We start from the raw sequence: 23,737 nt of genomic DNA on the forward strand, positions 1-23,737 counted from the left end.
TTTGCTCTACTGAAAAAATACGAAATGCTCTTAAAAAGAGGAAAACAAGGGCATCACTAGTCATCACTAGTTAAAAGGAAAAACTTTATTTTAAACCTTCAATTCGTAGAGATCGGGTCGAACGAATCCCAACGTCAAAATCCCCGATCGATTGTATCATGAACTATGCAATTTCGGTTTAAATCAAATCTTTGGGTCATCTTTCAAACAAGGATCGTTGACCTGGCAAAGGATGACCGGGATTGGACCGGCCCAGTTCACGAGAGTGTGTGTTGCGTGTTGTTGCTTCAATTTTTTTCATTCGTTATTTTTCTTGTTTCCTTTTTTTCATGGTTCTTTTTCCTTTCGTTTTCATTTTTCTTTTATGCTTCTATTTTTTTATGATTTCTTTTTTATTTTAATGTTTCTTTTTCTCCATAATATACAAAGTTCACCGTGTGTTATCGAAATGTTCATTAAAATGTTCATGGTATATTACAAAAAAGTCATCACACGTTATAAAATATTAATGGTATATTACAAATTGTCCAATGAATATAAAGTGTTTGCTATATTTTTTTTAGTTTGTTCAGTGGTATATTACAAATTGTCCAATGAATATAAAGTGTTTGCTATATTTTAAAATTTTGTTCAGTGGTATATTACACAATATTCAATGTGTATTCAAAAATTGTTCAAGGTATATTAAAAATGTTAAATCCATATTAAAAAATTGTTCGACACATATATTTATACAGCTCTTTCACAAATGTTCATCATACATTTAAAAATGTTCATCGTATATTAAAAACCATTCAACGGATACTACAAAATCTTTTCGGTCATTTTGAGAAAGACCTTATATGCGACCTTGGGGCACGGCAACGAATAACATTGGCCCTGTTTGGATATTCTAACTCAGTTAGCGGTTAGAGTTAGATCCTAACTCTAGACTAACTCTGAACTAACTCTAACTAAAGAGGTGTTTGGTTGTAGGGTTAGACTGTTAATAAATGCATTTTTTCAATCATTTGGCTCATTTATCCAGGATTTTGTGTGGTGGAGGTAGAGAAAAAAGTAATTTTTTCTGAACTCCACCTAACTCTAACCCAAATAAGCATATTTTGAATGGGTTTGTTCTTTTGGGTGGATTAGATGCATCTAACCAACTCTAACCCTCCCGTTTAGATGTTTTAGAGTTAGTTCGGTCTAATCTAACCAACTTTAACTCTAACCTATGGATCCAAACAAGGTCATTGGTGTGGCTAAATGTCCAATACGAGCAGCAGCGGTGGCGGTGGGGTCTCTAACCTATGTATCCAAACAGGGTCATTGGTGTGGCTAAATGTCCAATGCGAGCAGCAGCAGTGGTGGTGCGGCGAGCTCCGTCAACGGCGGCCAGAGTAGCAGCGGCAGTTGTGCATGCATGTGCGCATCCAGCGGCTGGCTAGCTAGCTCGCTGGTAAGCATGCATGCGGTCAACAGCCAGAGGTATCTATAGCTAGCTCAAGCACGGCACGACGGGTCGACGGCCAACGCGAACAACACTGGCTCCCCACGCATGGCACGGGAAGCTCTTGAACCCACGCATCGCACTACGCTGGACGGACAGCAAGGAAGCAAGCAACGGCACACGGATTTTTTTTATTTTGAATGAAAAAACTAAAGTGGATCGAACCATCAGATGAATCTCAGTTGATATTTGCTGGGGTCATTTAGCCAAGAATTACATAATTTAGGATACGATTGACCGATTTGATGATTCATTTCGTCTAACCTCTACAAATTCAGTATTTAAAATAGACACTTTCCCTAGTTAAACTCTCGAACGTCGTGGAGGATATTAGAGGCTGCCTAGAGCAAGTTTCGTTTATTTTCCGATTGTACGTCGAAACCGTAATAAAGAGGCAGCGGGTAGTCGTTCTACTGGAGTGCTTTCAGATCAAAAAGGAAAAAAATTAAGTTGTTACCGCAGTAGGACAACGACCAGGCAGAAAACGGATTCCCTGCACCAAGAAAGAATCAACCCATTCCACCACCATCTATGTTCCTCCTACACATGCAGACAGACAGAACCCATGCCCTTCTCTCTCACAGCGGCATATCGCCCACGCCCGCGCGTCGTCACATCCACCACGCCCCTTCACGATTCCACCTGAATTATAGCGAGGCGGCGATGCTCGCGTCGCGTCTATCCATTCCCTTCCCGCCCACTTTCAACTGAGAGATTCAGATTCCACCCCTCTCACGTCAAAATCTCGTGTTTTGACCTTTTTACATAAGTTCAACCGGATCTGACCTCGACTGATTTTTCTTCTTCGAATATGACCATTTTCTTACCGCCGGAGCCTTGGGCGATACGGTATAACAACCTACCGCCAAGGCCCCCGACGGTAGAGTTACACGTCTATCGTAAAAAAGATTTCTAAGTTACAGATCTGGTACACGTGAGTGCCTAACGTCGAACCATTTGGCGGTAGGGTCACATGCGCTGTAGGCCATTTTCCTGCCGCCAGGAGCTTTGACGATATGTTGTTATACCCTACCGTTAAAATCTCCGACGGTATCAAAAAGGTCAGATCTGAAAAAAAATTCCTCAAATCTGACTAAACATATGGAAAAAAGATCAAAACAGTGAAATTTGCCCTCACATGCCAATCAACGTCTCACCGCACGATGGCGAGCACGGATCGAACTCCATCCAGAGGCGCACGCGATGCCCACGCCCAAAGTGCCCGGCCCCTTCACCGGCCTGATTTGATCGCCGTTGTCATCTGCTCCGGTGGGTTTGTGCTGAGACCACCCGCGCACCTAATCAATCAATCAATCAGGATATACAATGTGACACTTGTGCTGGTGTTGTGCGCGCTGTCACACGCCCAGGGAGCCAGTGAAAGCTTCCTCCTATTGCTGCCCCAGACCGAGGAGCGAGGATGATCACCATGCACCATGTATTTCAATCATCTCGTCCATCTAAGAAAGAAAGAAAGAAAGATGGTGGGTGGGTTCATTTCGCTGTCACTTATGCATTCCAGCTCAGTCAGTCACGTAGGAGGAGCACATGATAACTTCTTCAGGGAAAAAGCTGTATTCTTCTCATGCAGTCACACTCACCACGGGCCCGGCCCAGATGCGATGCCTCTGTTTTGCTACTTTATTCCTTCTCCTAGCTGTAGCACACTCACCTCTTGTCACTGCACAAAATGTTACCTCCATGCTGGAAAGAGCTCAACCCACCTGCCAAAAATTATACTACTAGTACCACACTAACATAACCTAAAGGAGATGGATCATGGAACACTCAAAAGCTTATGAGAAAGTGTGGCAGGTACATACGGCGCATGTGCAATGATTCTCCCATTAGACAAAACAACTGTGCATGTTACTCCAGCCATGCCAAAAGGGCAAAGACCGAGGAGAAGACTTCAATCATGCGAGAAAAGTGTGCAGAATATGGCAAAGCACACATGCTCAACACACCAACAGCTGTATAAAATACGTGAGCACCGAACCTCTTTCTCCTCTTTACCAGACAGCAGGCATCCATAGAAAAAGCTCGAAGACAATCATGGGAGCCGAACCTTAGGTTAAAATCCGGGAACCGCTTCCACGAAACTTAGCTTCAAGGGAAGCGATCATGGCGTGCGAGACATTACGTGCTATCAAGTCCAGTTCCAAGCTACTAGTACTACAAACAAAGCAACAATGAAGGCGGAAACAAAAGGCGTGCGCTCCGCGTCTACTTTTTCTTCCCTTCCCCTCAAATGCATCCTACGAGCTACCGCCGTCAGCCGGATTTACTCGCAGGCCAGCTTCGTGTCGAAGCTGCTCAGGCACATGGCGAAGGCCTGGAACGCCGACAGCGGGTAGCGGTAGTCCATGGTGAACATGTCCTTGGACACCTTGCCGAACTGCAGGATGATCTTGTCCTGCTCCGGCGCCGGGGCAGGCTGCGACGGGGTCGGGGTCGGGGCACCTGCCGGGGCTGGCGGCGGCTGGCTCGGCGCCGCGATCAGCTGGAAGTTCTTCACCGAGGCGATGGTCACGCGGCCGCGGAAGTTGAGGCACCAGCACTGCAGCTGCTCGTGCCACCTCGGAACCTTGTTGCGGAGCACCAGCGGCCTCTCCTTGTTCTCTCCGTCTTCGTCACGGCTTATCGCGCCTCCGGCAATGTCCGAAAGAAACCGGGAGCTGCTGAAATAACGCGAGCTGCTGAAATCGGTGGACCGGTCCATGATGGATGACTTGGAGAAGGAGCTCATGCTGCGAAACGAGTCCTCTAGGGCTCGGGCCATGATCTGGTCAGGCTGCCCAGGGACTGTGCCGCCGGGCTCGACAGAGGAGGCAGGTATGGAGTGCATGATGCAATTCATCCGCCTAGGGCCCCTCGTGCCAAGAACATTTAGCTCGTAAGACACCTGAGCTATGTTGTAGCTACCGGATGGCACCTTGGGAGACACTTTCTTGGAGTTGAATCTCCGGCTACTCCGTCCAACTGAAGGAACTATAGCCCCATTGTAGGGGGGCTGCGTGTCGTACACTACGAATTTTGTGCCGAGGAAGTTTGACCTGAAGACGATAACACAAAACACGGTTGGTTTTAGTTTTATTACCAGTGAATGCATGACAACAAAAGAAAATAGTTACAATATACATGTGTGACTAGTACCTCAGTTTCCCAATATAGGTGCTGCTTGATCTTGAGATGTTTTCAGCGTCCATTGAGATCACATATTCTGTGCAGGTTGTCTTGCGGTTCCTTTTAGCAGATAAGAGGAATTTGCCATTCTCCGCAAGTACCGCTGATTCAAAATAAAGGAAATAAAAGATCAGCATCTTAACATTGTGAATTCACAAAATAAAAACATGTGCCAACATTTAGATAAAATCATGGCCAAAATGGAGGATTTCATACTAGCATATTAGCTAGTTTTCAGCAACAGACAAGTCTTATAGGCGATGTTAGCCGAATATAGGACCATAGGAATGGTATACTTCTAAGTAAAGGTGAAAAGAGGATAGCATACCATTACTCAGGCATAGGTAGAGATGGTAAGTGGACTTTGATTTATCTCGCTTTATGAAACACTGAATCATTCCATCTCGAGGGCCTGGCTGTGGGGAGAAACAACAAGTGTGAGCGCAAATGCCTTGACTTAAGTTAAAGAGGTATGAGAATAAGCAACACAACTTGACAACTAGCACTCTCAGCCTCAGATGTTGCCATCCACTATTCCACTGTAGGTGGTAGTACGAAATAACATTCTTTGTAAGTAGAGTAGCATTTTTCAGTGAAAGGATTGCTTTCATCAGGAGATGTGGAAATTTTACCTGCTTTAGAGATACGGGGAAGGTGAGCTTTCCGCAAAACTCCGGGCTCGTCACGATCTCCCTGCACATCTCCCTCCACGCCTTGCATACGGCCGCGCAGGACACCACATGCTTGCGGGAAGGCCAGGTGCTCTCGCTTGCCTCCAGCCTCCGGACGACGTCGCGGAGGAGTTCCGGCGGGAGGCTAGCCCAGCGGCTCTCCTGCACTATGAGGTCGGCGTCGCGGAGCTCGTGCACCGTGCTCTGGTGCTTGCCCCTGTGGTGGCCGGTGAGACCGGACAGGCCGGAGATGGTCACCTCGAAGCTCCGCCTCGAGAGGCTTCCGATACCATCCCGGACATCGCGAACTATGCTGCGGAACGACATCTGCTAAGCTGGTTTCTTTTTTGCTTTTTGTGCTGGGCGGTGGCGAGGTGAACAAGCAAAGCTGGAAGAAGCGTAAGCCTGCCAAATTGTCACCGATAACCTTTCTAGACTGCTCCGAAACCGTTCCACTTGAGGAACAGGGATTACAGATCACGGTAACAGGGCAGGGATTGCTCTGGAGTGTTTCTAGACGGAAGCAATAATCAACTTGTACCTGCGAGAGAGAGAGAGAGAGAGAGAATAATCTTAGCGAGTGGTCCGGCAAGAACAAATCACTCCATCCCGTCAATCCAAAACAAAAAAGAAACGAACAAATCACTCCATTTTGAGCAGTGTTGGAGAGAAAAGAGTCGTCTGCACATCCAAAATGGCGTTGGATGCAGCGAGGAGAAGAAAGATGCAGCCGAGGCAGGGAAGGACTATCAGGCACCCCGACCCCGGTGGCATGTTGCGACATTTGGAGAAAGAAATCCCGCATCCTCGTACAGCTATCCCATGACAAACTTGGAAATAAGGCGTTTGATGGCCGAAAGATCAGAGAAGGCCCCCGTTTCACTCCAGATTGAGTGTAAACAAACATATAATAACAAGAACAAGAAGGGATCTCTAAAAATCATACTTTATGTATGTAAGATCTGCAAGGGAGAGCCGCTACCGCGGCAGTCAAGCCGGGGAACATGGTCTTTGCATGGACCAATTTAACGGACGAAGGGACAAAAGATTAAGATTTGCCAAGAACTGGTGATTTTCAGCGGACGGGACGGCATTTACTGCCGCGTCCGGACGCACGGGCTAGCTCTTGATCCGGACGGAGAACGCCCCGAAAAGCTCGCCCCGCACATCCCGGTACGAGTAGCGAAAACCGGCGCATCAATCAATCGAATCAAGGACAGAGGAAGGCTAGCTCGAGCCGAAAGTCCCCCCCGAAAACAACTCACATCTCAGCGCTTGACTCTGGAGCCGAGCCTCGGGTGCCGATCCGAAGGAGTTCCTGCGGCCGTGCCGCCGCCTCGGGTGGCGAATGGTGGCCGATCCGATCCGGCTGCTGCAGCTCCGCGCTCACGCCTCCGGCCCCTTTCTTGGGCACGCGAAGATGGAGGGGGGAGGTGAGGGGAGGTGGTTGTGAAGAGGGAGGGAGGGAGGGAGCGGAGCGGAGGGGGGGGGGGGGGGGATGAGGAAAGGCGAGGGAGCAGGAGGGCAACACACGAGGTGGGTGGGTGGGTGTGGTGTGGGTGCCTCTTGTTGTTTATCGTCCACGCGGCGGGTGGGGGCGTTCGGTTGACCGTTCCGTTCCCGCTCCGCTGCGCCCGTTCCGTCTCCCGTCCCGCCGTGTGCCGACGAGCGGTGCGGGGTGCGTGACGGCGTCAGCCTCCTTCGCCTTGGTACGTCTCCCGGCTCTGCCGCGGCGGGGAAAGCGGGTCGCGTCGCTTTCGCCGGGCTTTCTGCTGTGCACTGCACGGCTGGCCGTGGGCGCGGGGTTTCGGCTCTGGCGATAGCGGCCGCACGCTGACGACCATGCTAGCACGGCCGTAAATAGATAGATCAGGGCGAGTGAATGGACCGGACTGGACGTGGTACTACGGCTTATCGATGATGGTTTAGGCCGAAACCGTCGTGTTTGCTCTTGTCTGCGCTGAAAATCGGTGTGGCCATGCACGCCTTGCAACTTGCAAGCACGCCGCGGAGGACCGACGAAGTCGGTGTCAAAACTAGTGTTTTTTTTTTTTTTTGCTTTTTGTGCTGGGCTCGTGGGGGAGTCAAAAACGTATCAAGGTCGGCAAACAGGCGATGTGCTGCCAAAACACCAGTCAAAACTGTTGGAAAAATAGGCAATTCCGTGATTATTTTTTTAAAAAAATTACAAAACTTGATCTGTACGGCGACCTTCGCGGAGCGAGCCCGCTTCTGCGGCGACGATGGAGGCATGGACTTCGAGCTCATCTATTGGACGATGCGGGAGGCGGAGGTCTCGGATCCACGAGTGGCGAGGAAGTGGAGTCGCTTCAAATCACCGATTCCGTTCCTCCTCAACATCAATCCGCCATCGATATTGGAGACATCCCAGATCCCTCGCGAGGAGCTGCCGCCGGGGATCGACCCTCCTCAAGCCAGCTGATGCCACGGACTCCTGCCGGACATGCTTCGCGGCGGATCACTTCGCGGCGAGGACGTCAGGCGGGGAAGGAGCTGCGCAATCGCTTCGAACCGCCGCCATGGCCAGGAGATCGAGGGGAGGTCCATCCTCGTAATAAGGTACGTGCTCGTCCTCCTGTTTCTGTTCGTGCAGTTGTTCGTGCTGTTCATGATTCTCGGGGCCTTGGTTGGAATATGGATAGAGATAGTGAGACTACAATTTGTTCAAAAACAGCCAAGTCCATTGTTAGGACCCCAATCCGAGGTGTTAGTGAGATTCGATCTCTGTCGAATGTTAGGAATCTGGTAGACAGTATTAAACATGGAGTTTCTACTCCGTATACTGCAAAATTATCAGATGATTCTGGGCAACCTGATAATGGCAATAGTGATGGAGTTTCTACTCCTGTAATTGCTGTTGACTTAGTAAGATCATACAGTGATTGTGTTGGCAAATCCTTTAATCACAAAAATGTATCCCAACAATTGGATAACATTTTTGTTGATGCACCTGCTTGTGTGGGAGAAACAATTACTGATGGTGATCTTGCTGTAGTGGATGTGAATTCTAAACCTACAGGTGATTTTGAGAGTAGGATAGAGAGGAAGGACAGTGGGATTAGTCTTGAGGGGATCTGTGAGGAGTTTCAGAGAATTGACAGTCTGACAGTTGGTGGTTTAGGAAGGAAGAATAATACGGTTCTGAAAGATAACAGTATATCTATCAGCCCTGCTTGTGCGGGTGCAATGGAGAGGGATGTGGATGAGATATGGCCCTCTTTGGGCTACCAGAATGAATCTCGGCCGTTGATCTATGGATCTGTGGTGAAGAAGGATACGGGAAAAGGAAAGGCGCTTTCTAGGCCGTATAACAGGAACGAGGAGGAGGTTGAGACTTTTTATGGTCAGTTGTGGGTTGTTCCCTCCCCCAGCCGCCGCCACAAATATCGTGGCCACTTCTCCCCCACCCCCCCCTCCTCCACCTAAATCCAGATTGACTCTGGGCAACCACTTGTTCTGGATCCGGAAGGATCTCTTCCAATCCGGGTGCTTCTCAATAAAAGACTGCTTCCCTATCCTTCGCCCTGGAAGGTTTGATCCCGTCCCCACCAAGTTCAAGATCTGCGAGAAGAGTGGTGCTGGTGGTGAATCTTTTGCAGCTATGGTGAAGAAGACCATGGATCCACGGATTCAGCAACGTCCTAAGAACCAGCCTGTCAAGAAGGGAGGTCAGGGTGCTCCTCCCCCACAGCATTCAACCCCTGTTGTTGTGGGTGCACCTGCAGCAACCAAAGCCCGAGGTAATACTATTAAGGGAGGTCCAAATCAGGTGACAGCCCGTGTACCTCCTCCAGGACATGTTGTACAACCCCTTGATCCTAGGTACAAAGACATGATCTGCTTCAATTGTAGTTGGCCTGGTCACTATGTGGGAAACTGTGTTGAAGCCAAAAAATGTTTCATATGTTCTGGCAATCACAATGTGAACAATTGTGTGGCTTGGGCCAAGTTACAACCTACAGCTGAATATTTTGGAAGTGCAACAGTAGGTTTGGGATTTTATCACATTGATATCCCTGTTTCTGCTGAATCTAACTGGATGAACTTCAAAAACTGTGCAATTCTGAAGGTGTTGAAAGGAGAAGTTTCTGCTTCTGATCTGATTATTCAACTGAATGGGATCTTCTGCAAAGGTAAGGAATGGCCATGGCAAATCAGGGAGTTGGAAGAGAAGAAGTTTTTGGTGAGATTTCTTCCTTGGAAAAAAGTTGAGGATTTAATTGAATTTCCAGCATTTGATCTCCCAATTGATGGAGTTTCTGTGAAAATCTGTGAATGGGTTGGGATGATTGAATCTTATGGAGAACTAAAGAGAGGCCTGGATTCAAGTGGAAGGGATACCTCCTAAATGGTGTGCTTGGAAAGTATTTGCTCAAGTTGCTTCATGTTTTGGAATATTGGTGGATGTGGATTGGAATGGGATATTTAAGAGTTTCTATGAAAAGATTAGAATTAAGGTGGCTTGTAGAGATCCCACCAAAATTCCATTTGAAAGGCTGGTGGAGATGAAAAAGAAGATGTATATTCTGGCCTTTACTGTGGAGGGTTTTGATCGGATTGGTGATGATCTTGATGAGGATGGTGATGACCCAGATCTAGACATTGAGGATGAGGACAAACCTGAGGATGATACTGATGTGAACAAAGATTTCCTAGATGGAGATTGTGAACCTATTGATGAGTTAGATGAGGCTAATTTCTCTAAAACTCAGAAATCTGGATCTGGAAATGGGAAAGATGAAACATCTATTTCTGCAACTATGTTTCATCTCAGGCTGCTGGTGGATGAGGTGCATGAACAGTTTATCAGAGAAGCTGGAATTAATAAGTCCTATGTCCAGATAGAGGAAACAAAAGATGGAATGATCCCAGACAAAGATGATTTTGACATCCAGTCTCATATGGAATATTGCTCTGCTCAACTTAAGAACTTTGAGATGGATGTTGATGGATAGGAAGAGGAGATGGACCTGCCTGAAATGGTGTGCCTACCTTTGGAGGTGGCTACAAAGATTGGCTCTGTTAAGAGATCTCTGATTGAAAGAATGGTAGAAACTGAAAAAAGCAATGTTAAGAAGGGATATCCTACCTTGAACAGGAAATGGGGTCCTGTGCTAGCTACCAGACCAGTTACAAGACAGCATGGGAATGTGAAGATCATGGAAAAAGCTGCTGCCTACCTGAAAAAGAAGAACCTGGAGATTCCTGCTTCTTTCCAAGGTAAATCTTTTGTTAGCATTGATACTGATCTGCTTGCTGCACAAGTTTCCAGTATTGATATTATCATAGGAGATAATTGTGATGAACATGAAGATATAGTCCAAGATTTAATACCGAGAGAAAACATTAGATGTTTAGATTTTGCTGATTCCAACCCAGAAACTGTTTTACCAGAAAATTTAGATACTCCTCCGCATGGGATTGAGAATGTGTACTCTGATTTTGATGCTAGAGTTAATCTCAAACTAGGTGACGCTGCTAGTTTGGATAATTCTTGCCCGGACATTAAGCAAACCAAGAGGCTTTGTAGCCTGTCTCACCCCTTTAAAATATCATGATAGGTTCCTTTTGGAACATTCGGGGGCTTGGTTAGCCTGGAAAGATTCAGCGTCTGCAGGAATTTATTAGAGATAACGCATTGGATTTTGTTGGTTTCTTTGAAACCAAGAAAGAAGCTATAGATGAGAATAGTTTAAAAAGAATTGCGGGTAATAGAAATATGATGTGGCATCACTTACCTGCGCATGGCTCAGCTGGTGGTGTCCTTGTGGGCATTGATGGTGATATATTTGAGATTATTGGTTTTATTGATAAAGAATTTTGTGTGTTGACTACTATTAGGAACAAAACTGATAACTGTGTGTGGCAATTTGTTGCTGTGTATGGGACTGCCTATAATGATAGGAAAACTGCATTTATTGATGAACTTCATGAAGTGCTTGGCATCATTTCTTATCCTGTTATTGTGGGAGGAGATTTTAATCTCATCAGATCTGCTGCTGATAAGAGCAGTGGCAATATTAACAAATCTATTGATTTTCTTTTCAATGATTGGGTCAATAAATGGGGTCTGATGGAGATTAGTATTGCTAATAGGAAATTTACCTCGAGCAACAACCAGGAGGATCCCATTTATGCTGCTATTGATAGAGTCTTTGTGTCCCCTTCCTGGGATGCTCTTTTTCCTTTATCGACTTTGAAAGCTCTCCCGAGAATTGGTAGTGACCACACTCCCCTTCTGATTGATACACTGGCGAGGAGAATTACATCTCCAAAATTATTCAGATTTGAGAAGTGGTGGTTGGATCAACCTGATTTTAAGAACATAGTTGAGAATTCGTGGAGATCCCCAGTTTTTGTGAGAGGTGTTATAGATGTTTGGATGTGTAAATCTGAACATCTTAGAAAAAAGATTAAAGGTTGGAGTGTCAATATCGATTCTGCCATTAAGAGAATAAAGAAAGACCTGATTCAAGAGTTTGACATCTTAGATGTGTTTAATGAGAATGATCGCACTTCTGCGGAGGACAAGACTAGGATGAAAGAAATCAAGTTGGAATTAGAAAGTATTATGAGGAAAGAGGAGACTGCCTTGTGGCAGAGATCTAGAGATCGTAGAATTAAAGATGGGGACAAGAATAATGCGTATTTCCACGCTCTATCTAATCATAGACATCGTAAGAATCACCTAACGGAATTAGTTGGAGAACGTGGGGCTGTGCACACCACGGGGGTGATGTTAGACGTGGCAACTTCTTTTTATAAAGATTTATTTAGCCACGAAGAAAGACATAGCATTCGTCTGAGACCTTCCTTTTGGAGGGAAGAGGAGTTGATTTCTCAAGAAGAAAATGAGAATCTTCAGAAAAACATCTCAGAGATGGAAGTAAAAGAGGCCATTTTTGGCTCTTATAGTAATGGTGCTCCTGGTCCTGATGGGTATTCCTTTCTATTTTATCAAACTTTTTGGGAACTTTTAAAAACTGACTTTATGGCTATGGTTAAAGAGTTTGAGGAGGGTAGGTTAGATATTCATAGACTCAATTTTGCGTTGATTGTTTTGATTCTTAAAGAGCCCGGAGCCAATACTATGAAGAAATTTAGACCAATCAGCTTGAGTAACTGTGCGGTTAAAATTTTCTCTAAGATTCTTACCAACAGATTGTCCCCCATTGGTGATAGGTTAATCTCTCCTAATCAAACTGCTTTTATTAAGGGGAGATATATCCTTGAAAGTGTGGTGTTAGCTCATGAAGTGATCCACGAGGTTAAAAAATCTGAGATGCCTGGGCTTGTGCTCAAATTGGATTATGAGAAAGCTTATGATAGAGTTAACTCGGAATTTCTGTTTGAGATGCTGGAATCCCGTGGTTTTGGGGCTAAGTGGATCTCTTGGATTAAATGCTTGTTATTACAGAGCACCTTTAGTGTGCGGATCAATGATACTACTGGTCCTTACTTTGTTGGAGGTAAAGGGCTTAAACAAGGTGACCCTATCTCCCCTATACTATTCAATCTGGTTGCTGATGTATTTTCTAAAATGCTCATTAAAGCTTCCTCGTGTGGATTGATCTCGGGCCTATTAGATAATATCATTCCCGGGGGAGTTGTTACTCTCCAATATGCAGATGATACTCTCCTCTTTTTAGAGGATTCATATGATAAAGCTAGGAATTTTAAATGGATCTTATCATGTTTTGAAAATTTGTCGGGGATGAAAATCAATTTTCATAAAAGTGATCTTATTACTATTAACGTGGCTGAGGATAGAACTAGGGTTTTTGCCCAGATATTCTGTTGCAATTTGGGACCTTTTCCTATTAAATACTTGGGAGTCCCTTTACATTATGATAAATTGAGAAAAGAGGACCTCCAACCTTTGATTGACAGAATCATTAAAGGTATATCTGGCTGGTTAGGTAGATACTTAACATACAGAGGCAAGATTGTCCTGTTGTGTGCTTGTATTGTGAGTATTCCAGCCTACCTAATGGTTGTCATGAAATTTCCAAAATGGGCTATTAAACCTATTAACTCCCAAATGTCCCACTTCCTATGGGGGAACATGGGGGACGAACATAAATATCACCTAGCCCATTGGGGTATGGTTTCTAGGAAGAGTTTGGTGGGTTGGGGATACCCAACATTAGGGAATTTAATATGGCTTTGTTAGCTTCATGGGGGAAGAGATTTTTTAGTGATGTGGACAGTGACTGGAAGAAGATTCTGAGATATAAATACAATGTGTCTAACCCAAACATTCTGTGGTCTAGACAGCAAGGAGGCTCTCCCTTTTGGAAGAGTGTAACCTGGGCTTTGAATGCCACTAGAACCTTATATAGATGGAAGATGGGCAATGGTGATCATATTAGTTTTTGGCATGACATCTGGGCTGGAGATTGTTCTTTGAAAGTAAGATTTTGGAACCTATTTGACATTTGTAATCAACAAGATTGTACAGTGTCTCAGGTTTGGGATGGGACATCTCTTAGATTGTCTTTTAGAAGGTGTGTCGACAATAATGGTATGGAGGAATGGAATAATCTCATTGACTTTATTAAAAGCTTTTGCATAACTGATGTACATGATACACCAATCTGGGAGCTGGAATCCAATGGGATCTACTCTGTACGTTCTTTCTACAGGTTTATAAACTTTGGTGGTGTGGTTTCTCCTTTTGGAGATAGCTTGTGGAAAACTATGTGCCCTCAAAATATTCATGTCTTCCTTTGGCTATGTCTGTATAATAAAATATTAACCAGAGACAATGTGGCTAAAAGGAAACATCTTGATGATCTGACATGTTTGTTTTGCAATGAACCAGAGTCCATACAACACCTTTTCTTTGAGTGATGTTAATGTGGGTGTTATTTGGACAACTATCTCTGATTTTTTTTCAGCGCAATAGGATGCTTTGTTTTCATGATGTAGCTTCCCTTTGGAAACTGGATAAGAAGGAAAAATTGCTCAATATGATTATTGTTGCCTCCTTGTGGAGTGTTTGGACATTAAGAAATGAATTTTGCTTCCAGGGGCGCACTTGGAGAGGACTGGGCTGCGTCCTTGTCAAGTTAAGAGGGATTTTGCAACAATGGTCGGCTCTCTGCGACGCTGCTCAACTGGTTATCCTGAAGAATTTCCTCGCTGTGCTGGACAGGCGTCGGGGAGAGCTTCTGAGGATCGCCTGGAATAGGGATCGGAACTAGTTCTTCTCTTATCTTTTGGTTGTAATATATAAGAGTTGTTCGATGGCTTAAAGGTGTAGCTGGGTGATGAGTACTTGTCTCCTTTTTAGATAAAAGGTGATAGGAGGATGATTTTGAGGCTTGGAGGACGTATCGTTTAGATGCGGTGTTGTTTTGCTGTGCTCTGCTTCAAATAAAATGGGGCAGGGGGAAACCCCTTTCTTTAAAAAAAAAGTACCATTCTTAGCGCACAACAATGTACCATACTATATTTTTTAAGAACAACAAGCTTTATTTCATATCATAATGTTTTGAGAAATAAAGGTTGTTTGAAGGCCTATATATAGGATAGTGGCCATCCTCACTAAGTTATGTGCCTCGATATTACTAGCGTGTTGCTTGTAAACAAACTCACAGCTAAGGAAACTCGACTTCCTCTCATGTATATCATTTAAGATCATGCAATATTCTCCTCGGTGCAATTGGATTTTCAGGTCGTTGTTGACTCTCACAGAGTTGGATGCTATACGCACTTTGGTGATAACACGGCCATTAATGGAGACTAAAGGCGAAAATCGTCTCTCCTTCATTCCTCATCGTCCTGCTTGTTCCCTATCAACTAGACATTGAAGACTTGGAGTGTTCTTCTTTTCTTCCTCCCCACAATCCTGTTCCCCCTTCCAATTAAATAGTCGTGCCCTCGGATGACTCCACATCTCTTCTTTTTATTTTCTGCTCTTCTAACTTCAGTGGATCTAAGTGTGAGTGCCAATGGGTCGGGAGGTTAGGAGAACTGTTGATCTGAAGAAGGGGGGGTCATTTAGTTCATGATGTTGTGTTCTCGTTCGTGTTGATTGCAACCTGCAGATCTGCTGATTTGGCCACATACATCCACATTCAGGTGCTTATGTTCCTTGTTTTAATCAGTTTATGCTGCTTGTTCTTATTTAGTGACATGTCCTCTCAAGGTACTTATCTGGTCGTAACAAAAAGGAAGAGAAAAATATTAAAAGATGGAAGGTTTTACTTGATCATATTCCAAGTTTAACCGTGAAAGGTTCGTCAAATACTTAGTGGGAGAGTCAAAAGATCTAAGTAGCAACCATTTGGACATGAGTTTTTGTTTTGCAGCACAAAATGAAGTCTCCATTAAAATTTAGGAATGCAAGTTTTCGTGGAAAGTGAGCTTTTATCGAACTACATCACTTCATTACTATCAATGAGTTCACTTGATCGTCAATAAATTGCATTGTTAGTTTTAGAGTCCAAATTAAGAAGATCCGAAGGAGTTCCTGCGGCCGTGCCGCCGACTCGGGTGAGGAGCGGGGGGCGATCCGATCCGGCTGCTGCAGCTCCGCGCTCATGCCTTCGGCCCCTTTCTTGGGCACGCGAAGATGGAGGAGGAGGTGAGGTGGGTGTGAAGAGGGAGGGAGGGAGCGAGCGAGCGGAGGGGGGAATGAGGAAAGTCGAGCGACCAGGAGGGCAACACATGAGGTGGGTGGGTGTGGTGTGGGTGCCTCTTGTTGTTTATCGTTCGCGTTCCTCCGGTCCACGGGGGCGGGGGAGGGGGGCGTTCGGTTGACCGTTCCGTTTTGTTCCGTTCCCGCTCCGCTCCGTCTGTTCCGTCTGCCGTCCCGCCATGTGCCGATGAGCGGTGGGTGCGTGACGGCGCCAGCCACCTTCTCCTTCTCCTTGGAGTGGTACATCTCCCGGCTCTGCCGCGGCACGGAAAGCGGGTCGCTTTTCGTGGCTTTCGCCGGGCTTTCTGTTGTGCACTGCACGACTGGCCGTGGGCGCGGGGTTTGTGCAGTGGCGATAGCGGCCGCACGCTGGCGACCATGCTGGGGAATGGGTTAGCGCGGCTGTAAATAGATAGATCAGGGCGAGCGAATGGACCGGTCTGGACGTACTACTCCCTCCGTTCCTAAATATAAGTCTTTTTAGGGATTCAACTATGAGACTACATACATAGCAAAATGAATGAATCTACACTCTAAAATGTGTCTATATACATCCATATGTAGTCTTTTAGTGAAACATCTAAAAAGACTTATATTTAGGAACGGAGGGAGTACTATACTACAGCTTATCGATGATGGTTTAGGCCGAAAGCGTCGTGTTTGCTGTTGTCTGCGCTGAAAATTAGTGTGGCCATGCACGCCTTGCAACTTGCAACACGCCACAGAGGACCGTCGGTGTCAAAATTAGTTTTTTTTTCTTTTTGTGCTGAGCGCCTGGGGGAGTCAAAAAACTATCAAGGTCGGCAAACAAGCATCAACTACAAGAGGTAATCAATACTACTAGCATCCCTAGGTATCAATGAGAGGTTTGATACAAAGATTAAACACAAGAGACTAACTAGGGTTGTAGATTGGATGGTGGTGACGAAGATGTTGATAAAGATGATGATACGCATGATGAACAGAGTGTTACTGGGGATGAATACTTCTACAAGTGTAATTGGTGCAGTGAGGTCCTATAAAAATGGTTTTTAACCCCTTTCTGCGATGCAGTTTTTAAACCGTGGCGTTTGTTTGTGTGGGAGATAGGGGGGTCCATCCCACACGACACATAACTTGTTCGCGATGATGACTGATGGTGCAGATGCTCTGCCAAATATAATCGTGCGCGACGTAGTAACATATCGCACACACTATACTATAATCGTGAGAGTGGCAGAATCTTAAACCCAGTTTATGCGTTGCTTCATAAGGGGCTGATTTGGATCCACATGTTTTCTCACACCAAAGAGGGATAGCCACCTAGGCACAAACCAACAGCCCCCCCAGTTCGCGTCCTGATGCCTTGTGAGCCCCATGTTGGTCCTCCAACGCCACTGTTCTCCTATATGGTGTGTTTTACCCTAGAAAAAAACAAAGATAACTTTCGGGACGAAGCGCCGCCATCTCGAGGCGGAAACCTGGGCAGAGGCCCTTTTGCTCTCCGACATAGCGATTACGCCGGAGGAATTCCTTTCTTGGAGGGGAAAATCGAAGCCATCGTCATCACCAACGCTTCCTCCTTCGTGGGAGGACCAATCTTCATCAACATCATCACGAGCATCATCTCATCTCCAACCCTAGTTCATCTCATGTATTCAATCTTTGCTTCAAAACCTCAGATTGGTACATGTGGGTTGCTAGTTGTGTTAATTACATCTCGTAGTTGATGCTAGTTGCATTACTTGGTGGAAGACATAATGTTCAAATCCTTAATCATATTTGTAACACCTTTGATGTTGAACATGTTTATGAGGTGTGAGGAGTTACTATTGTTCCTGAGGACATGGGAGAAGTCTGGTTATAAGTAATCATCTAAAGTTGGCATTCGTTCGATATTTTGATGATATATATGTTCTTATTTCCTCTAGAGGTGTCATGTGAACGTTGACTACATGAGACTTCACCATGTTATGGGCTCATAGGAAGTCATTGTGGAGTAACAAGTAGATGATGGGCTGCGAGAGTGACAGAATCTTCAACCCGAGTTTATGTGTCGCTTCATATGGGGTTGATTTAGATCCACATGTTTCATGTTATGGTTAGATTTACCTTAATTCTTCTTCCGTAGTTACGGATACTTGCGCAAGGGTTAATCATAAGTGTTGTTAGTTCAAGTAAGAACAACACCTTAGCATCGTTCCACCCACATATCAAATCATCAAAGTAGCAAACGAGAATCAACTTAATATGATGAACATGACTAGACATAAGTTCTCATGTGTCCCCGAGAGCGCTTGCTTTACATAAGAGAACTTTCAAGCATGTCCTTTGCTATAAAAAGGATTGGGCTACCTTGTTGCACCTTTGGTACTATTGTTACTCGTCACTTGTTACGAATTACCTTGCTACAAAACTATCTATCATTGTTTCTTACATCACTTGCAAAGAATACCTTGGTAAAAACTCTTTATCATTTCCTTACGCTCCTCGTTGGGTTCAACACTCTTATTTATTGAAAGAACTATGATTGATCCCCTATACTTGTGGGTCATCACCGCGATATGCAAGATGTAGTCTCTTTTAGGTATGAGCTTTGAGTAACGATGAACTAATTGCTATCAACATAACAATATCCATAAACGTAAGAAGCATAGTCATTCATATTTAAAATATACGAACCTTAAAGAATGTTATTCCCTACTCATTTTGTCCTATTAGCATGGCATGACTCTGTCTTCACAGCATAAGTATAAACCATGAGCACCACAGTGTCAAATGAGGCAATTGGATCATACTTCTAACGCGCTTCAGCATTTTCAACTCCACTCAATTAAACACCAAATGAATTTGTCTGATTATTGCAATCTTAATTATCGAGGCAACCCCGTGCGATGGATAGGGCCTTCGGTTGGACAACCGACTCTTGAGCTGGATGCGTGCCAGTCAAGATGTAATTTGGACACATCCCCCACTTTGGTTCGTAACAAACACATATCAATGGGTGACTTCAGCGCACAAATTAAAACCATGTTTGGTCCCTTAACAAAAATATTGTTGTAAGCATTAATACCTCATACACATGCCTATTTTTATTATAAGTGTTCTTCTTGTGTGAGTTTGATTTATAAGCTTGTTTGAGACCCTAGCTTAAAGGGCACTGTCTTCTCATGGGTTCGATAACTCAGGGTCACCTCTCGGAAAAAAGCAAGAATAGTTTCTCCTCCATTCACGGATCACCAAGGGAAGTAACCAGAGATGTAGAGCACCAACTCCTCCTCATCCCGCAAGTTGCTTTCGGAGCCGAAGTCATCGTCCTTCATGCGGTCGTACCAGTCCGTCGGGCTCTCTGCTGTAGTTGTGGCTGGACCTGGCGATAATTGTGACACTAGAGACCGACGTTCCAGAAGATTCCCCTTTATTTCCGTTTCCATCGTGTGACTAGTTTTATTTTGTGGCATCATCATGTAGTTTGCATCATGCCTTCTTGCATTGCATACTTTCCTGTTGTTGTGGTTGTGTTGATGTGGGTGTCCTTGTTGTGATGTGCAAGTGTTGTGTTGATGTGCTTCGTGTTTGTTTAGGTGTGGGGGCAACAAGTGCATGTCAAAACCCACATGTTGCTCCACTAGGGGAAAACCCTTCTCTCTCTCTATGTTATTGTGTGGCAGGTTTAAAAGGCTTTGTTTCTCCCCTTCAAGAAAAACATGTTCATATTTCCCTTTAAAAAAATCCTTTTCATATTGTGGAGGCAACCCCTCTGGTTTCTACTCCATTTTTTTTCCTTTTGGTTTTAGTTTAAAATTAAAGTCCCATTTTATTTATAAAAAAAGGGTTTTATTTTATTCTTCAAAAAGGTTTCATTTTTATTCTTTAAAAAAATCCCAATCTATTTCTTATAGTTGGGGTTTATTTTTCAAGGAGCCCAAAAGCTTTTATTTTATTTCCTTTTTCTTTAAACCTTTTTCTTTTTGCGGTGTGTTCTGTGTTTAAAAAAAAACAAAGACCAGATGGGGAGAGGGAGAGAGCAAGCCTGCCAGGCCCAAGGCCCAGCTCCCCCGTGTCCTAGCGTCCCGATCCCATTCACCTCCCCTCCAGCCCGTTTCCCCTCGTCCTCCCGCAGCCGCCGAGGCCTTGTCCTCTCCCGGTCCTTCCCTTTCTTCTTCCCCTCGCGCAGCCCCTGCCCCCGCAGCGCACCCCGCCTCGTCCAGGGCCTCGATCCCCATCGTGCTCTGCCGCGCCGCGCCGCCTTGGTCCGTGCCGAGCTGTTGCCTGCTTAAGTCGTCGCCGTGCGTACCAGGTTGCTGCTGCTAGCTTGCCTGATGCGTGTTGGGGAACGTAGCATAAATTCAAAATTTTCCTACGCTTATTCAGATCTTCCTATGGAGAGACCAGCAACGAGAGAGGGGTAAGAGCATCTTCGTACCTTTGAAGATCGCTAAGCGGAAGCGTTGCTAGAACGCGGTTGATGGAGTCGTACTCGCAGCGATTCCGATCTAGTGCCGAACAACGGCACCTCCGCGTTCAACACACGTGCAGCCCGGTGACGTCTCCCGCACCTTGATCCAGCAAGGAGGAGGGAGAGGTTGGGGAAGAGAACCAGCAACACGACGGCGTGGTGTTGGTGGAGAGACGAGGTCTCCCGGCAGGGCTTCGCCAAGCGCCGGCAGAGAGGAGGAGGAAGAAGTGCAGGGCTGCGCCGAGGGAGAGGGAAAACCGTGTCCTCCAAAGGCCAAAAGTGCCCACTATATATAGGGGAAGGGGAGAGGGGGTGCCACCCCTAGGGTTCCCACCCTAGGGGGTGCGGAAGCCCTCCCAGATGCGGTTTGTGGCGGCCAGATGGGGAGGAGGGGTGGCGCACCCCTCTGGTGGGCCTAAGGCCCACTTGAGTTAGGGTTCCCCCCCTCTTTTTCTTTCCCCTGCGCCATGGGCTGAGTGGGGAGGCACACCAGCCCAACTAGGGGCTGGTTCCCACCCCCACTTAGCCCATCTTACCTCTTGGGGTCGCAGCCCCCCTTCGGTGGTCCCCCGGGACCACCTCCGGTGGTCCCGGTGGTCCCGGTACGTTACCGGTGATGCCCGAAACACTTCCGGTGTCCGAAACCATCCGTCCTATATATCAATCTTTACCTCCGGACCATTCCGGAGCTCCTCGTGACGTCCTGGATCTCATCCGGGACTCCGAATAACTTTCGGTAATCTCGTATAACAATTCCCTATAACCCTAGCGTCATCGAACCTTAAGTGTGTAGACCCTACGGGTTCGGGAGACAGGCAGACATGACCGAGACACCTCTTTGGACAATAACCATCAGCGGGGTCTGGATACCCATGGTGGCTCCCACTAGCTCCACGATGATCTCATCGGATGAACCACGATGTCAAGGATTCAATCAATCCCGTATACGATTCCCTTTGTCTGTCGGTATAGAACTTGCCCGAGATTCGATCGTCGGTATACCTATACCTTGTTCAATCTCGTTACCGGTAAGTCTCTTTACTCGTTCCGTAGCACGTCATCGTGTGACTAACTCCTTAGTCACATTGAGCTCATGATGATGTTCTACCGAGTGGGCCCAGAGATACCTCTCCGTCACACGGAGTGACAAATCCCGATCTCGATTCGTGCCAACCCAACAGACACTTTCGGAGGTACCCGTAGTGCACCTTTATAGTCACCCAGTTACGTTGTGACGTTTGATACACCCAAAGCACTCCTACGGTATCCGGGAGTTGCACAATCTCACGGTCGAAGGAAAAGATACTTGACATTAGAAAAGCATTAGCATACGAACAACACGATCTAGTGCTAGGTTTAGGATTGGGTCTTGTCCACCACATCATTCTCCCAATGATGTGATCCCGTTATCAATGACATCCAATGTCCATGATCAGGAAACAATGATCATCTATTGACTAACGAGCTAGCTAACTAGAGGCTTGCTAGGGACACATTGTGATCTATTCATTCACACATGTATTACTGTTTCCTGTTAATACAATTATAGCATGAACGATAGACGATTATCATGAACAAGGAAATATGATAATAACCATTTTATTATTGCCTCTAGGGCATATTTCCAACAATGCGGCCGTTGTTGATGTGCTGCTGCTTGTGCTGCCGGGTGTAGGCTAGTTGCTAGCTAGCTGATGTCGTTGCCTGTGCCTTGCTTGCCATTGCAGGCTGCTCCCTTGCATGCTGCCATGTTGCCGTTTTGTGCCATAGCTGTTGTTTGCCTTGCAATTGCTGTGTGTCGTTTGCTGTAGTGCCTTGCTGCTTGCTTGCTTGTTGTCGCGTTGCTTGCTCTCGCTTGCTGCTTGCTGTCGCCGCTGCCGTTGCCTGCTTGCCGTTTTACTGCTGGGTGTAGATGATGTAGCTGCTTGTGCCAAGGTAGTTTGTTGCTGCTGTTAGTTGCTAGTTGCTGTTGCTAAGTTGTAGATGCTAGCTGTAGCTGCCAGTTGGATTTTTTTGCTTGCTTGATGTCGTTGCCGATGGTCGTTGTTGTTGTGTCGCCGCCGTCGCCGTCATCCCCGCCACCGTGAGTCATCGACGAGTTTGGCGAGTACCACGACGTCCTCGACGACCCCGAACATCTTCGGAACGTGTTCGACTACCGACGAGAAGACCTGTGTAGCGACGACAAGAGAACGACTACCGTCGACGAGACCGTGTACAACTACTTCCACGACGACCAAGACTTCCACGACGTCCACGACGACCGTTGTTCCCCTTCACCGACCCGAACCCCTCTGTTTGCACGCGTCGAAGGTATACCGATGAGACGTGTCGTGTACCGAACACATATGATGTATGAGTTGAATATATGTATGCACCGTATGTTGCCCGTTGCCCGTTGTCTTCTTTCGTCGTGCCTCGACACATGGGAACCCGAGATACGGGATCACCCCATGTTTATTTAACGTTCCCGCACACGCTTCCTAAACGTTGGCACCGATTTCTCGACGAGTTATCGGGATAGGAACGTTGCCTTGGCATCGTTTCCGTCTTGCCGCCATGGTTGCCTCTCGCTCGCCGTGGCGCACATGTTTCCTTCTCTTCTTGCCCGTGATGTTTGAACTCGCATGCATGACGCATTCATGGCATAATTGTCTTGTGTTGCATGTCTCTTGCAACGTAGCTCCGATCTATGTCTCGCGTGTTACCCTACTAGGATGCCACGTAGAACCGTCGCTTCACCCCTTGCCATGTTAAAAACATTTAACCTTGCCGATAAATTAACGGGAGTGAACTAATAATTAAACGTGGAGTTTTGTCGATATGCAACCCGTTGCATATCGAGCTTCACTTAATGTTTGCGTGAGGTGAATTGCCATGCCATCCCTTGCATCAATGAACTAATCATGCATCATAGTAGATTATGCATCATGTTGTGCATCGTGTGGTGAATATCTGTGTTGATGTTTGTTTCCGGTTTGCTCCGTCTCGATAGACTTTCGCAAGCGTGTCGGAATGTGAGGACCCGTTCAACTACGTTGGTTCGCCGACTTCACGGAGTCGTTCTTCTTCCAAGCGGGATTTTAGGCAAGATGACCATTTCCCAGATACCATTACTATCATTGCCATGCTAGCTTATCGCTTCTATCGTTTATGTCTCGTTGCCTACCACATGTTTAATATCAGCCTCTCAACAATGCCATGAAAACCTTCAACCTGTTCAACCTAGCAAACCACTGATTGGCTATGTTACTGCTTGCTTACCCTGTTGATAGCGTTGCTAG

At 46.0% G+C, this 23,737-nt stretch overlaps 1 protein-coding gene across 1 annotated transcript; it reads right to left on the bottom strand.

Moving 5' to 3' along the window:
- Window positions 1–3,548: 3,548 nt before the first annotated feature.
- LOC123446653 (tubby-like F-box protein 8) lies at window positions 3,549–6,891 on the bottom strand. Its single transcript, XM_045123219.1, has 5 exons — window positions 6,615–6,891; window positions 5,311–5,890; window positions 5,007–5,094; window positions 4,649–4,781; window positions 3,549–4,548 (listed from the first exon to the last, which is right to left on the bottom strand). The coding sequence occupies exons 2-5, from the start codon at window positions 5,674–5,676 to the stop codon at window positions 3,777–3,779; spliced, it is 1,359 nt and encodes a 452-aa protein (XP_044979154.1). The 5' UTR covers window positions 5,677–5,890; window positions 6,615–6,891; the 3' UTR covers window positions 3,549–3,776.
- Between the last annotated feature and the right edge of the window lie 16,846 nt (window positions 6,892–23,737).

The sequence above is a fragment of the Hordeum vulgare genome, chromosome 1H (assembly GCF_904849725.1).
Source record: "Hordeum vulgare subsp. vulgare chromosome 1H, MorexV3_pseudomolecules_assembly, whole genome shotgun sequence".
Lineage (NCBI taxonomy): Eukaryota > Viridiplantae > Streptophyta > Magnoliopsida > Poales > Poaceae > Hordeum > Hordeum vulgare.